The 16480-nt window shown below is 28.3% G+C and overlaps 1 protein-coding gene and 1 long non-coding RNA gene across 5 annotated transcripts in view; one reads left to right on the forward strand and one right to left on the reverse strand.

Annotated features, from left to right (window-relative positions):
- LOC105460652 (protein spire homolog 1-like) overlaps positions 1–16480 on the reverse strand; it is a 28976-nt gene that overhangs the window by 7802 nt on the left and 4694 nt on the right. For 3 of the 4 annotated variants that reach the window (XM_011707145.1, XM_011707146.1, XM_011707144.1), the window contains 2 exons: positions 15879–16020; positions 7537–7821 (listed from right to left, as the gene is read on the reverse strand). In XM_011707145.1, coding sequence (XP_011705447.1) covers positions 7537–7821; positions 15879–16020 — 427 coding nt within the window. The remainder of the gene's footprint in view (positions 1–7536; positions 7822–15878; positions 16021–16480) is intronic. The other variant, XM_011707147.1, reaches the window with a different exon arrangement.
- The window catches only part of LOC105460651, a 4355-nt gene continuing 1158 nt past the window's right edge, over positions 13284–16480 (forward strand). Inside the window, exons 1-3 of the long non-coding RNA XR_975860.1 lie at positions 13284–13430; positions 13637–13744; positions 15881–15979. This is a non-coding gene — a long non-coding RNA (uncharacterized LOC105460651). The remainder of the gene's footprint in view (positions 13431–13636; positions 13745–15880; positions 15980–16480) is intronic.

Raw genomic sequence — 16480 nt, forward strand, 5'->3', positions numbered from 1 at the left:
GAGGAAAGAGATTCACCACCAGAAAGCAGCTCATCGCCGAAACAGAGGCTTATTTTGAAGGGTGGACAAATCATATTATTCGGATGGCTTGAAAAAGTTAGAGAATCGTTGGATCAAGTGTATCGAGCTGAAAGAAGACTATGTTGAGAAATAAAAATGAATCGATTAAAAAAAATGTGTTTTACTATGTTTTCCTAAAAACTTATTGACTTGCCCTCGTATCTTGGTGTTCTACAAAAATTTAGAGGTTTGTTCAGAATTGAGATCAAGTCTTTCTTAGTGAGATTACCTGCGCGATAATTACGAGAATTTATAATCTTATAGAAAAAGAGCATTCTTATTATCTCATTCAACAAAAGAATATTGAATTTTGCATTGAAATACTTTGAGAAAATGGACCACCCACTAGAATTAATATTTAAAGAAACCAATCAGAAATTAAAACAGTTATTTAATATCACATTTGTTCGGACAACAATGCTATTAAAAACAATGATGACTGAAGAAGAACATGATATTAAAAGATATTTCGTAATTCCTAATTCATATAGTCACAATGTATTCGAAACAGCAGCGTTGCTAATCAATAAATCTGTCTTTACTGTAGATAAAGAGGCCTAAATAAACTTAACAATTTCATCAAAACACAAGAACAAAACTAAATCTGTGATTCTAATAACAATGTGATTTATAAAATTAATTTTAAAGACTGCAATACATCACACATGTAGGATAGACTAAAAGATAATTAAATATCAGAATTAAAGAGCACATTAATAATATGAACTTAAATTTATCAAAACATTCAATCACACATCACTGACTATATTTTAGAATAAAATCATTCTATTGAGTAGGATAATATCAAAATACTATAAATAGTTGATTAAATAGATCTGAGCCTAATTATAACAAAAGATTAATTTTCGAAATGATACACATTAAAGAACGAAAGAATTAATTCCCAAATAAGTTTCTTGACGACTCACTTATTATTTATTAGATATGCCCTCTAATAATAATTTTTAAACTCGATATTGTATATGTAAACAAGTCAACAAAAAGCATTGACTTTCAGATCTTGTTTATAATTATTATATTTTTAGTTTTTATTAGTCTTAAAAGCATGACTCTGTCTGTCAGACGTTTGATGCTGTTTGTCAAACATTTTTCACTTTTATATTTTAATTTAAATAAACATCAATACAATTACATCAATACATCAATGACGATCGCACAGATAACTTATTTTTTATCCTCATGACTTTACTTTTTCTCGTTTTCGAACAATAAAACGGTGTGCCTTCTCATCTTATTGTTAATCGTGGACATCACTTACAATCTATTTGATTTGCAGCCATGCGACATGCATTATTTATTATTTATTATTAAATATGTTAATTTTAACGTCTGACCTTTGGTGTGATTTTTGCTAATTTATGTAATCACATTCTAATGTATCTTTCATTTCATTTTTTTTCTCTTCATTTTTCTTTTGTATTATATTTATCGATAATTGTTTTTACTTAGCTTGTGGCTAAGGAGGACTAACAAGTCAAGATCGAAACGTTCCATCAATTTTTTAATATTAATGTAAATGAATAAATCATAATTAACTTATATATCAACTTTTACTCCTACAAAACCCCTAGCTTCAATATATGTATTCTATATTAGTAAAGTCTATCTCTGTTCGTAAGTTTGCAAGAGAAGCAATTCAACCGTGAAAAATACAACCAAGCTGATATATTAAAGTTAAAAGAGAAGCCGAAGGTATTATCATGTATAGAAAATAAAAACAAATTGATAATACATTTAAACGAGACACATTTTTCATGGATAAAAAAAATTATTCAAGATGTGCAAGGAACCAGAAGTATGAAGATTGCTGATCTGGTCATAGATAAAACATGTATAAATATTTCATTTGCGAAAATATGAAATGTTGAGAAAGAATGATAATAGATATCTTTGCGAATTGATAATAAATATCTTTGCGAAAAACGTTCAATTAAAGTTAAATTGAATCAGTTTAAGCATAGGCTTAAGCTAATAAAAGTAAGATTAGTTGCTCGTATATTAGATTTACATGACATCACAATCTGTCAAATAATGTCAAGCAGCCAAGATTTATAAAGATATAATATAAATGCTATTAATATAACTAATATAACTGCTACTGCTGAATTATCACTTTCGATGATGCAATAGGTAATTTCAAAATATAGAGAGGCAATTGAACTAATTGAAATTATTAAAACATATGTATTGAGTGAATGATAAGCATGCAAAAATATTAATTGGCATGCGACTGAGAGGAAAAATGTTGAAGAAATTATAACATTCCAGTCTAAATTCATTAGGATATCTTTAGAGACGTTACTTGTTTTAAATTCAACATGTTCCAGCAAGATGATGCTGCATAAAAAATTTAAGACACAAATGAAAGAAGAAACGTTTAGCGATTACTTTTACGAAAAAGTACTCCTTGGAAATCGTATTCTAATTGAAGAGAATAAAATCATCGAATAACATAATCGACGATATTCCTGATACAATGCTGAAAAATCAAGCGCGTATTAACGATCTTAAAACAAAAATATCATTGCTGTAGAAGTACTTTTAAAAAAGTCATGCAATAGAATAGGAAATATTTTGGAACAAGAAATCAAATAAATCAAGCAAATTAAAAAAGGAAATTCCGACAAAAAACAGACAAGAGCGATGGAGCAAGCAGTATAAGACAAAAGGAAAAACTACTTCAATTGCGGCCTATCCGATCATCCCGGTAGACTGTCCGATTAAGAAGAGTGATCCTAAGTGTTTTTAATGCGGCAAGCAAGAACATATTGCAACAGTATGCTAAAAAACAGTAAAAGGTAAAAAATAACTATATTGCAAGTAGCCCAATTTAAATATAATAAAGAAGTTGCGATTGGTTGCAACATTGTTATTTCACAATGGGTGATATACACATATACACATACGTGTGTGTGTGTGTGTGTAGCGTGTGCGTGTGTGTGTGTGCGTGCGTGTGCGTGTGTGTGTGTGTGTGTGTGTGTACAAGGTGTCCAAAAAAGATTCGAGATGGCGAATTATCTCGGAAGACGTTTTACAAACAAAAAATATTTCAAACATAAGTTGTAGAGCTTAAAAAAATCTATTTACTGGTCTTATCGGTTTGACCTTGGACGGCGTCACCAAGATTAGGTGAAGGTCACATTAATTTTTTTGAATGGAACACTATTTTTGATTCCAGAATCTAATAGTTGGTGTCAAAAGCATTCCAAAACACAATTAAATAAAATATTTTTTGATTAAATAAATCTCGAGTTATGAAAGAGCTTGAAAGTTGCAGTACCGTCGGTGTTAGCATTATCCAAGGTGTTCGAACCATGGTTGCCACCTCTCCGGTTTTCACCCAGAAACTCTGCTTATTCGACGAATCTCTCGGTTCTCCGGCACACGAAAATAATCTCCGGGCGTTAAATTTTGACAACCTCTTTGGGAAAACACGATGATTTTTCTTAAGTTCAATAAAAAAATCTCCGGTAGAAGAGTCAATTTTGATAATCTTTTTTTTAGAGAATGTTTATTTCAAAAGAATTTTTAATAGTGTGGTTAAAATTAATGATCTTCCAGCAGAACATTAATATATGTCCGGCACAATACTCCTTAGAAGGTGGCAACCATGGTCCGAACACTGACTAAAACCTTTTAAAATGTTGTTCAGAATCATGACCTTAACAACATACGTCAAGATCAAGGCCATTCAAAATTGTTGCTCTTACTCTCATTTTTGGAAATTTTTATTTTTTGAAAAAAAAAAAAAAAAAGAGAAACCTCCAATGGTCATAACCTTGACATATGTTATCAAGCTCACAATTCTGAACAATATTCAAAAGATTTTAGCCATTGTTTGGATACCTGGGATAATGCCAATGCCGGCGGTACTATAATCTTCAAGCTTTATAACTCGAGATTTAAAATATTTTATTTAAATGTTTTAGAAAACTCTTGACACCAGCTATTAGATTCTGGAATAAAAAATAGGTGTTCCATTAAAAAAAATCAAAGTGACCTTTACCTGACCTTGGCGACGCTGCCCAAGGTCAAACGGATAAAACCAATAAATAGATTTTTTTAAGCCTTACAACTTTCGTTTGAAACATTTTTTTTTGTAAAACGTCTTTCTTCCGAGATAATTCGTCGTCCCGACTTTTTTTGAACATTCTGTATATAAAAAACTTGTGTGGATCAATATTAAACTTTCCCTCATTATCTAAAGACAAATTCGCTTGTATATTAAATGAAAATGCAACACTAACAATAAAAAAATTAACAGCTGATGGACATTCTTACTTCTTACTTATTTGAATTGTATCAAATAATTTGATACAAATTATTGTCATAAATTTGGTCGTAAATTCAAATTATTCAGTATTAATTTCTTAAATACATACTTTCGTTAAAACGAAAGCGAAGAGAAATACCAATCTATTCAGTAAAATCAGTAGCTGTAGATAATAATGAACATCGATTAGTCCTTGAAAAGATTGTCAATAATTACTATTCTCTCAAGACGGAAGAAGCAGACATTAAAATAATGACAGTTTCAAAAAATAAACAGGCGGTAGATTTGATGATTGTCACTAATAGAAAAAGAAAAAGTAAATGAGTGTATAAAGCAAGCTGATTCAAGATGATATGACGCAGCTTTCTCTTTCCAATTATCCAAGTCCGATAGTACTGATCAAAAAGAAGACGAAATTCTAAATTATGTCGACTATCGACAATTAAATAAACAATTGTACGAGACAGACATTCACTTCTAGTATAAAAAAAACCAATTAGATAGTTTGTAAAATGCGATACATGTTACAAGATCTGAAAAACGGATTCTTTCATATTCCAGTAGACGAAGATAAACAAAAATATGTATATGACTCTTAGGACCGATAAACATAAGGCTTTAAAAGTACCATTTAATTTCTGTAATTCGTCATCATATAATCTTTTAACGACTCTAACGACAAATGCAACTTTCAAAAATGCAAAACGCAAAATATTACAGTAGCACCTTGATAACTCGAACAAATTCTACAACTTGAAAACCTCTGTAAAACGAAAATTTTGTTCATCCCGCTACGCTGCAGAAAACCTCTATAAATCAAAATAAAACCTATTTTAACTCAAATTATTTGTCAGGCATTTAGATATATATTTTACCTCTGTAACAAAAATTTAAAGTAGCCAGACCTCTACAAGTCGAAATTCCATCGTCGCTACCTCTATAATCGAAGTTGTAGCTATGTGTAACCGTGAGTAATAGCCTGTTATTTTGTTTTATAGTTACATTTATCATATGTATGTAATAAATAATTCACTACTAAATATTGATTTTTTTCCTCTAAAAGCCATTATAATCGGAAAATTATAAACTCACGTACAAAGCCTCGATAAATCGAATTTTCATATGTTAACCGCCTTTTGCTCGAATTTCGATAAATCAAAAACTCTATAATTTGAATAGTTTTTCTGATCCCTTGAGATTCGAATTATCGAAGTTTGACTGTATTAACTTATTTTGATGATTTACTTAATAATACTTTTTATAAAGATATTGAAAAAAAATCTTTGAGATAATTGTAAATTACAAACAGGGTAAAATTAATAATAAATTGGAAAAAATGTTATTTTATGCAAAGAAAAATAAAATTTCTTAGTCACGTTGTAGAGAATAGTTAAATATATCAATCTATATATACGACTGAAGTAGTGCGTAAGTTTTTAGAATTGATTACCGTGAAGAAAATACAAAGCTTTCTCGATTTGAACATATTTTAGAGAGTTTGTGAAAATATTCAATCGTAGCCCATTATTAACTATTTTGCTGAAATCAAGTATAAAATTGCTATTCACAAAAGAGAAGGAAATATCTATCCGGTTAAAATATATTGTACGGTAAGCTTGTGTTACGTTTTGTACAGATTAGGCACACAGAATTGCGACTGGTTGATGAGTATGTTATAAAAAAAGCGACGAAAATAATTAATTTTACGCATTATCTTATTCAAGCGATAAAAGCGTCCTGCCACGTTATATGAGTTATGAGCTACAAGTACTCTCCGTAGTCAAAACAGTAGAGAAGTTTCACATTTATTTGCAGGAATAGCGTTTAAAATAATAATGAATTATCGTGCATTTAACTATAAAATATATACAAGAAATATTTATGTGTACGCGTCGTTTGGTGAGCGTTTTAAAAAATTGTTTTATTAATATTTTCTCAAAAAAAAAAAAAAAAAAAAAGAAAAATATATATATATATATATATAAGTATATATTTACATAACACTTTATTATAAAGACTCTCTAAAAAATATATGTAAATTATTCACATATTGATAGAAATTTAATAATAAACATAATATTGTATCAGTCTATATTAAGGGGTTAGGCTACCCCTGAGGCGTCAAAATGATACTTAAGTTTGGAGTTTTTTGTGGGTAAATAGATAACTTTATTTAAAATCTGTTTAGAAAGGGTTATTGTACATATATAAGAAATTAAAAAAATATTTTTTTATTTTTTTATGTATAAAATGACAGCGCACTGGCTTACTTGTGGAATCCCTTTTTTCTGTTTTTTCAAATCGGTGTACAGGATTCTAAGCACACGGTTTAATCTCGAACAAAACACAAAGAATTTTTATTATCTACATATTAAAGACTATAGAAGTATGTAGGGGTTTTTTAAGATATGGATTTTTTTCAAAATGTAGATAATGAAAATTCTTTGTGTTTTGTTCAAGGTCCAGCCGTGTGCTTGGAATTCTGTACACCGATAGGAAAAAAGAGATTCCGCAAGTGTAGACCAGTGTATTGCCATTTTAGGCATAAAAAAAATATAAAAAATTTTTTTGGTTTCTTATACATATATACAATAATCTCCTCTAAACAGATTATAAATAAAGTTATCTATTTACCTACAAAAAAACTTAAGTATCATTTTGAGGCCTCAGAGGTGGCCTGACCCCTTAATATAGTCTGATACAATATTATGTTTATTATTAAATTTCTATCAAATATATGAATAATTTACATATATTTTTTAGAGTCTTTATAATAAAATGTTATATAAATATAGTTTTTTTTGTGAAAATATTAATAAAAAAAATTTTTTAAACAACGCTTACCGAACGACGCGTACACATAAATATTTCTGGTACATAGTTAAATGCAGGATAATTCGTTATTATTTTAAACGCTATTTTTGCAGATAAATGTGAAACTTTTCTAGTGCTTTGACTACGGAGAGTACTTGTAGCTCATAACTCATATAACGTTGCAGGACGCTTTTATCGCTTAAATAAGATAATGCGTAAAATGCATTATTTCCGTCGCTTTTCTTATACCATACCCATCAACCTCAGGGATGGCCTGATCCCTTAAACATTTCTATTGAAATTCATCGTTTTATAAATAGGTATTATTTATACTCACTACATGACAATGAGATGAATGAAATGATTACCTGCATCTGTAATGCGCCTTCTACGCGACTTACGATTCCTATTGGAAGGTAAGACCCTGATATTGGGTCTTTCCTTGGTAATCCTTTGCCGTGGCTGTGGCACCGGCGGTACATCTTGTATCCTACGGCTCGATGTCGCCAGAACGCTACCGCTAATTGCCGACGTCCTCTGATCCTCCGACTGCCATTGAGCCGCAACATCCTGTGCAGATTCCTGCTCTTGCTCTGGCTGCGAAGGTGGTACCTCCCCGAGGACTATCATACGAGATTCGCCACTTGTATTGCCTGAGAAAAAATTGAAGATATTGAAAAAGTGAATGATAAAAAATCTACAAGATAATTTTTCAGTTTTAACTGCTGAAGTGTGTGTGTGTGTGTGTGTGTGTGTGTGTGTGTGTGTGTGTGTGTGTGTGTGTGTGTGCATGTATGTACATACATACACAATGCTTTATTGTATTATGTATTTATTGTATTTGATATAATATATATTAGGTATTTTATTATTCAAGATATTTCATTTTTACATTAAAATTAGAACAACATATATGTAATAGCATCAATGTGCACTAAGTACGCACTAGTGCGTCCAATCAAATCTGCTATAAAACTATTAAGAATTAAAAATGCTAATAAATTATAATAGTAACTTAATATTATAAGTAACTTAAAGTACTATTAAGAATTTCGCGGTTTAACCTTTTTCTATATTTATTATATTAAACACACATCGGCGGTTTGTATATAACGGATTTAATACACACTGAGTGTGCACAAGTTTAAAACAAATTTGCTACATCTTTTCTGCAAAAAATATTATCAATTATAATATGCTATTTTTTTCTCACAAATAAAATATTTTATCTTAATATTTTATCTTAATGTCAACAAAATTTATTGAATAAAATAAGATGATTTTTATAAAATTATAATTAATTTTTATTAGCAAAAAATCATATATAAACTTACAGATTATAAAATTATAATTGTAAAATTCAATTAGTTTACAAATTAATTTCACAAATTTTTAATTTTGTTAAACAAAATTAAAACCATTCGATCTTTAATATTTTTTAACAAATCTTTAAAAATAATTACATAAAAATAAAATATTTTCTCAAAGAATAAATAAAATGTTTTTCAATTAATCTTATATGAACAATATAATAATAATAATAATTAATTAAAAGAAATAAATTTGAAAATTGAAAAATTATACCTTGCCTTAAAAATCAAAAATAACATTATATTTTAAGAATCTATAAAGTGTTTTGAAAAGTTTTGCAATTGAATTCATAAATAATGCTAGAAAGAAAAATTTACTTTGTTTTTTGTAGCATCATCTTTTATTATGTCACAAAATTTTACTTTAATCTGTTGTTTCATTTTGGCGGCAGTGTAACATTATTTTAATGCTTTTAAAAAAATGGAAAAAATTCGAAAATCGTGCTGTTATCATATATCTTGTAAAAAATACATATGTTATCGTCTGAAATTCAGACATGACACTTTTTTCGTTAAAAGATCTATATTATCAAAATTTCATTTAGTAAAAACACATTTTTCTGCATAATGACAAACAATTGTAATTAATTAATTGTCAGAATTGAGTATTACAAACAATTAAGATGCGAAAATGCCAACGGTACAAAGCGGATACTTGATAATATTATAATACGTGAATCTTACAATTCTTAGTTCAGACAAATTGGCGCGCTGCATAATCGTCGGTCTTTAAAATGCAGCTGTAAACCGAATAGTACATAATATCACAATTAAATTATCAAAGCATTCTAATAATTCGTTGCTCATTGAGCATCTTTTTAAATCCTGTGAAAATAACTTATTGCGAGAAACAAATTAAGACTAGCTCGTCCTTGTAAAGACAAATTACGAAGATTAGGCCAAACGAGCTTATTTGAACAAGGATAACAGCGTTTTTTATTACAATAAAATTTCTAATAGCTATAAGCATTATGCATAAAAAAGATCAACGCTATATGTGGTATATGTTTTGACCTAGATTGGTCCTTTAGCCACCTCAACAAATTACAGATAAAATATTAAACCATAATATATAAATTAATACGTTACATCCGTAGATTTTAATAAAAATGTGTTAAAATTATTATTGCGAGAAATATTACTTCATCCAGGATTTGAACTTGGACTTTCCTGCTCTCCGAGCGGGCGTCTTGTCTATTCGATCACCGAGGCATGTGATAATATTTATCACAATAACCAGTAAATTTAGGAAGAATGTCTTTCAACGGCGACGTGTATAAATAACTAATTGTAAAGTATAAGAGTTGACAGACTTTATTTTCACAGGATTTAAAAAGATACTTAATGAGCATCGAATTATTAGATTGCTTTGGCAATTTAATTGATGTTATGTACTATTCGGTTTGAAACTGCATTTTAAAGACCGATGATCATCGGTCGCAAAGTTTGCCTCAATTGAGAATTGTAAGATTCACATATTATGATATTATCAAGTACCAATTCGTCTAGTACCGTGTTGGCGTTTTCACATCTTAATTGTAATTAATTTATTTGCACTATTGCAAATTTTTAATTCTGATACCAAAGTGATATTAATTTATCAAATCAGCCTACGTTATTTATTAACACAGTTAATCATTTATTATCCTATTTTCTTGTCTATATTTATTATTGTCTACATTCATTTCTTATTTGTTTATTCTTTAGAGTTTTTTTAAGAATATTACTTATAACAAGAATGTCAAAAGCAATAGACCTGATGCTAACTTTATAAAAACTTTAAAAAAAGTAGATAAAATATAGCATTTGTCAAAATAAAAAGATCACATATCATCATTTTCGTTTCGTCGTTTAGAAGAATATATCTAAACATTGTTAAAAAAAAACATTTGTATAAAAAAATATCTTTTCTTTTATAGTAACTTCTTTTCATAGATGTGAAGAGTTTTTAATTCCGTATGTTTTTCGAAAAGCTGATCTTTAATTTTTTTAAATTCTTAAATTCAAATTTCTAAATTTATAAAACCAAAATTTTGCTGTATTCGTGATTAATAGAAATATAAACAAATATGTAGATTCTTAAATTATGAATTTTCACAATACATATATGTGTTGTACATATGCACAACATATGCATATGGATGTCCTTTTTGTATATACATACAAAAAGGACATCCAAAAAAATTTTTAGATGTTTCTAATTTTTCTAAATTTTTTAAATACTTTCTTTTAATCCATAGATTAAAAAAAAAAAATTAAATCCTTAAACCATTAAATTATGCAAAATTTTACTTCTTATATACATGTACATAAATTTTTCGATTACTTTTCATTATTTTAAATGATGTTATTTATATTTTTTGATCTAATAATTTCTAGGTTTATATATTTGCATTTTAAAGCTATTAGGTCTTGCATATTTTTAGATTCTTAAATCTTCTTTTGTATCTAAGAATTATTGTCTTAATTTTGCAGAAAATATCCAGTGTTTTTATTAATTGTGTTTTTATAAATATTATCACAGACTATCATAAAATTGAATTATTTTTTTAAGATTAATTAGTAGAATATTTTAATAAGTTTTCACGAGCTATATTATAAAAACAGGACTTTCTCTTAAATTGCATTTAACAGATTTTTATATAGTCTTTTTAACTCTTCAATTTTTTTGTAAACATTACATATTTTGTAAGCAACAAGGCAAACAACTATTCACACTTCTCAAATCACTCTAATTCTTCTAAACTTGAAAGTCTTTGCGAGATTATTCACATGGGAAGACACATCGAGGGTACCAATCGACTATTATCCCGGGAACTTTTTAGATATACTGGTAGACAAGAATTAACATATATCTTTCAAAAACGATGATGCAATAATATTAACACTTGCCAAGACAGAATAAACTTCGTAAGTAACAGTTGACATCAAACTAGACTGGCATGCCGCGATGACGTTTCGGGCAATGTCAGTCCACCTTTACACGTTTTCAGTTATTGATCGCGTCTACATCTTGTCGGCCTCCCTCTATCTCTTTCCCGCCATCCCCTCTCCCCCCCCCCTCTCTGTTCTGCTTTGCTCTGCATCCGTCATTTCAAATTACGAATCATTCTACATTGTAAAATGTGATATCGAGTCCTTATTCTCGATACAATTCAAATTCGTAAGCGAGTATATTAAAAATTAAAATACTCAAAAATGGAGCTTAAATCTCTTAAAACATATTTTGGTTAATATATATATATATATATATATTTACACCCATAACAATTGCACATGCGTACACTCGCGCACGCGCATGTAATATGGAATATACAGGGTGTCCCATTTTACATTTGACAATCAAATATTTGGAAATCGCGAGGTTTGAGAGAAAAATGTTTCAGACAAAAGTTGTAGAATTTCGAGGGGGACATAAAATGATAACATTGGTTTGATAATAACCCTGAGTGACGTCAAGGTCAGGACAAGGTCACTTTGAATTTTTTAAATGGAACCCTCCATTTTTCGTTGCATATTCTTGTAGCTTATTTCGAGAGCTTTTCAAAATACATAGATAAAATGTTTTTTGGTTAAGTAAATCTCGAGTTATAAAGCTTGAAAGTTACAATACCACCGGCATTAGTATTATCTAAGGTGTCCGAACAATGACTAAAACCTTTTAAATATTGTTCAAGATCATGACATTAATAAAACATGTGAAGGTCATGACTATTGGATATTGTTTCTCTTTTTTTCAAAAAATAAATATAATTTTCAAAAACGGAAATAAAAACAATAACCTTTATGGCCTTTATGGCCTTGATCTTGATATGTGATTGTCTAAGTCATGATCGTGAACAACATTCAAAAGGTTTTAGCCAGTGTTCGGACACCTTGGATAATGACTATGCCGATTGCAACTTTCAAGCTTCATAACTCAAAATTCATTTAATCAAAAAATATTTTATCTATGTGTTTTGGAAAACTCTCAAGATAATCTACAAGAATATGCAATAAAAAATGGAGGGTTCCATAAAATCTAAAGTCTTCCTTGAAAATCTTTCCTTGATTTTGACAGCGACACCCAAGGTCAAACCAATGGTACTATTTTATGTCCCCTTGAAGCCAAACAACTTTTATTTGAAATATTTTTTTGAAATATTTATCCAAAGCCGTTTCCAAAATATAAAGAGTGGTAACTGACTTTACGGACACCCTGTACACAGGGTGTCTAGTAAATCGCCTGCAATACTTCGACATATGATTCGAGATCCAAAAAGAAGGAAAAAAGATTATATAAGCATGTCCGGAAATAAATCATTTCCGAGTTATAACCACTTTTATGTTAAAAAAAATTTAATTTATTTTTTGTAACCATAATTATAATGACAATTATAATTTAGTCATAATTCATTTTTGTATCCAGGATTCACCACGTAGAGGCATAGTCCGTTTGACATTCCTGTTTTTTATTTTATTAATTTTTATTCTTTTTTAAATTTTATTCTTTTTTCAATTTCTCTATATTTGTAAATACGGTTACATTATTTTTAGAATGAAGGATAAACATAAACAGGTATTTAAATCAAGTTTGGTTAATCAAATATTAATATGTAATAATTCTGAAGAATCCAAATGTTTTTCGAAGAGTTTGGAATTCCTTTGATAGAAGAATAAGAGCCGGCATTCGTGCTGAAAATAGTCATTTTGAACATCTTATTTAATTCGACTTAAATACCTGTTTATGTTTATTCTTCATTCTAAAAATAATGTCATCGTATTTACAAATATCAAGAAATTAAAAAAAAATAAAAATTAAAAAGAGGATTGCCAAACAAACAATGCCTTCACGTGGTAAAATCTAGAAAATAATGAATTATAACTAATTATAATCATTATAAATTAAGATGGTAATTATAATTATTATGAAAAATAATTGAAATTACAATTTTTTAACCATAAAAGTAATTATAACTCGGAAACGACTTACTTCCGGACTTATGTTTATTTAACCTTTTTTTCTTGTTTTTGAGTCCCGAATCACCTACCGAAGTATTGCAGTCGATTTACTGGACATACTGTATATGTTTAATATTAATTCTTTAACGTTTAACAGATTGTGACGTAAAAATTATTAATAAAGGTATAATAACAGCGCATATTCAGGGCGAAATATTGGGAGCTTTCCAGCAAGAGACACAGACAACACAAAACCACAGTGCTGGTAAATAGAATAGTGCACTTTTGAATAACTGTGGCAGTATGCCATATCTCTTTATGCCAATTTTAAATTGTTTCAGTGATTCAAATAGTAAATATCACTGAAAGACAGTGAGTTTCACTGTCAAACAGTTTTGAGAACCGAAATTCTTCACTGTCTTTCGAACAGAGATATTCACTGTTTGAATCAGTATATTTTCACTGAAACAACATTGAAATAGTCACTGTTTATCAACAATTTAATTTTATGGATATAATTACTATTAAATAGAAAATCAAATTTTTTCTTTCCTTACCTTATTTTCCTTTATACAGAATGTCCCAAAACTCTTAATTAATATTTCGAGGCGTGAAAGAGAATGAAATTTTAAACTAAAAGTTCCTTTATCAATTTTGACTCAGACCATTATTTACAGAGTTATTAACAAATAAATTTAATCAATCAGATCGCACTTAGCCAGAGTACGTAGGAGTGTAGCATGCCGTGCAGCCCTTCGCGCTTACTTCTCTCAATTAAAATTTTATTCTAATTTTTGATATTAATAAATAAGTAAATGAATAAATCAATAAATAATGTAGGTATATAAATAAATAAATAAACGCATACAAATAAATACAATAAATAAGTAAGAATAAATTATGGTTCGAAATTTATCCAATTTCTCTGATGTTTTTATTCTTATTTATTATTTACACATTTCAATAAGGAAAAGTTTAACGGTTCAAAAATGAGCAATAATAGATTTATAAATAAAATATTCTTTAATGTCAAATCATAAAAACGTTTCGTATTTCAAAGAGTCTTCAACAGTTTATAAGCTTAATAATTTAAAACATTGAAATTAAATAAAAGTATAGTATTGAAGTTATAAATAAATTAAAATAACAAGAAAAAGAAAAACGGAACACCATAAAAAGTTTCAAACGTGATATTCCATGTTCTCCAAATTAACTATTAATAAAATTAAAATTAAAAGAATAATGTCTAGAAGAAAAATTATTATAACGTATTGAAAAATTTTGAACGTGATATTTCATGTTCTCCAAATTAACTATTAATAAAATTAAAATTAAAAGGATAATGTCTAGAAGAAAAATTATTATAACGTATTGAAAAGCCTGCGTAAGTCATAATAACTGATGAAAACTCTGTGAAGTACGAAACATTAAAGGATATTTTATTTATTTATTTATTTATTTATAAATCTATTATTGCTCGTTTCTTAGCCGTTAAAACTTTCCTTATTGTATTACAATAAACGAGCTTGATTTTTAATTTTAATTTTATTGTGACTTACGCAGGTCCTTCAATGCGTTATATAATAATTTTCCTTTTAGACATTATCCTTTTAATTTTAATTTTATTAATAGTTAATTTGGGAAACATGTGGAATATCACGTTCAAAACTTTTTATGGTGTTCCGGTTTTTCTTTTTCTTATTCTTTTAATTTATTTACGATTTCAATTCAATATTATACTTTTATTTATAATTTCAATGTTTTAAATTATTTATCTTATAAACTGATAAAGATTCTTTGAAGTACAAAACATTTTTATAATTTTTAACATTAAAGAATATTTTATTTATTTATTTATAAATCTATTAATGCACGTTTCTTGGCCGTTAAACCTTTCCTTATTGAAATAAGTACAAAATAAATAAAAATAAAAACAATCAGAGAAATTGGATAAATTTCGAACCGTAATTTATTCTTACTTATTTATTTATTTGTGTTTATTTATTTATTTATTTACTTATTTATTAATATAAAAAATTAGAACAAAATTTTAATCGAGAGAAGTAAGCGCGAAAAGCCGCACGGCATGCTATGTACTCCGGCTAAGCGCGAACAGATTAACTTTATTCGTTAATAACTCTGTAAATAATGGTCTGAGCAAAAATTAGTAAAGGAACTTTTAGTTCAAAATTTCGTTCTCTTTCATGCCTTGAAATATTAATTAAGAGTTTTGGGATACCCTGTATATGTTATATAATTTTCATTATTATATTATTCATATTTATATTAAATATACTTATATTAAATATAATACCATACAATCCAGAATTTGATAAAATAGAATTATTTTTGTTAGAATAGCGGTATTGTCATAAATAATACATAAGATGTGAACTTACAGTTTATTATTTCTTCAATCTTGGAATCAGTTTGTCTTGAACTAGAAGATCTTAGAGGCTTTGGAGGTTTTTTTATGCTTTCCATGAGCAACTCTCTGAGGGTACTTTCCTTTTGTAGTGGTCGTAATCGTCTTTCCGAGGCCTGTGTAGTAAAATATAACAGCTAGATTATTTTGTTTAAATATAAATAGTTTTTTTCATATATATAGTGTGACAATTATAAATTTCTGGCCTGATAAGGATAAAAAAAACATACAAAGGAATTTAAAAATATTTATTAATGCCATAGTTCCCGCCAGCTTCCAAATAACGTTTACATCACTCATACAACAAATCAAATATCTGAGAAAACGCTTCTTTTTTAATCAACTTTAAAATTCTTTGTCGCAATCTATTGGATGACATATCCTCAAATCTTATTTCTTTCATTATAATTTTTTATTTAGTAAATAAAAAAGATCAGTGCTAAATCAGATAAATACGGCGGATATTAAGGGCCCTTCCTAGTCAGCCACGAACTCCGCGTTGACGGTGGCGACGTTGTATCGCGGTAGAAATTAGAAGCTTCTTGTCGTATATTAGGCCCGTCCTATAATACGTCA

This window comes from Wasmannia auropunctata, unplaced genomic scaffold (assembly GCF_000956235.1).
Source record: "Wasmannia auropunctata unplaced genomic scaffold, wasmannia.A_1.0 LD318241.1, whole genome shotgun sequence".
NCBI classification, from domain to species: Eukaryota; Metazoa; Arthropoda; class Insecta; order Hymenoptera; family Formicidae; genus Wasmannia; species Wasmannia auropunctata.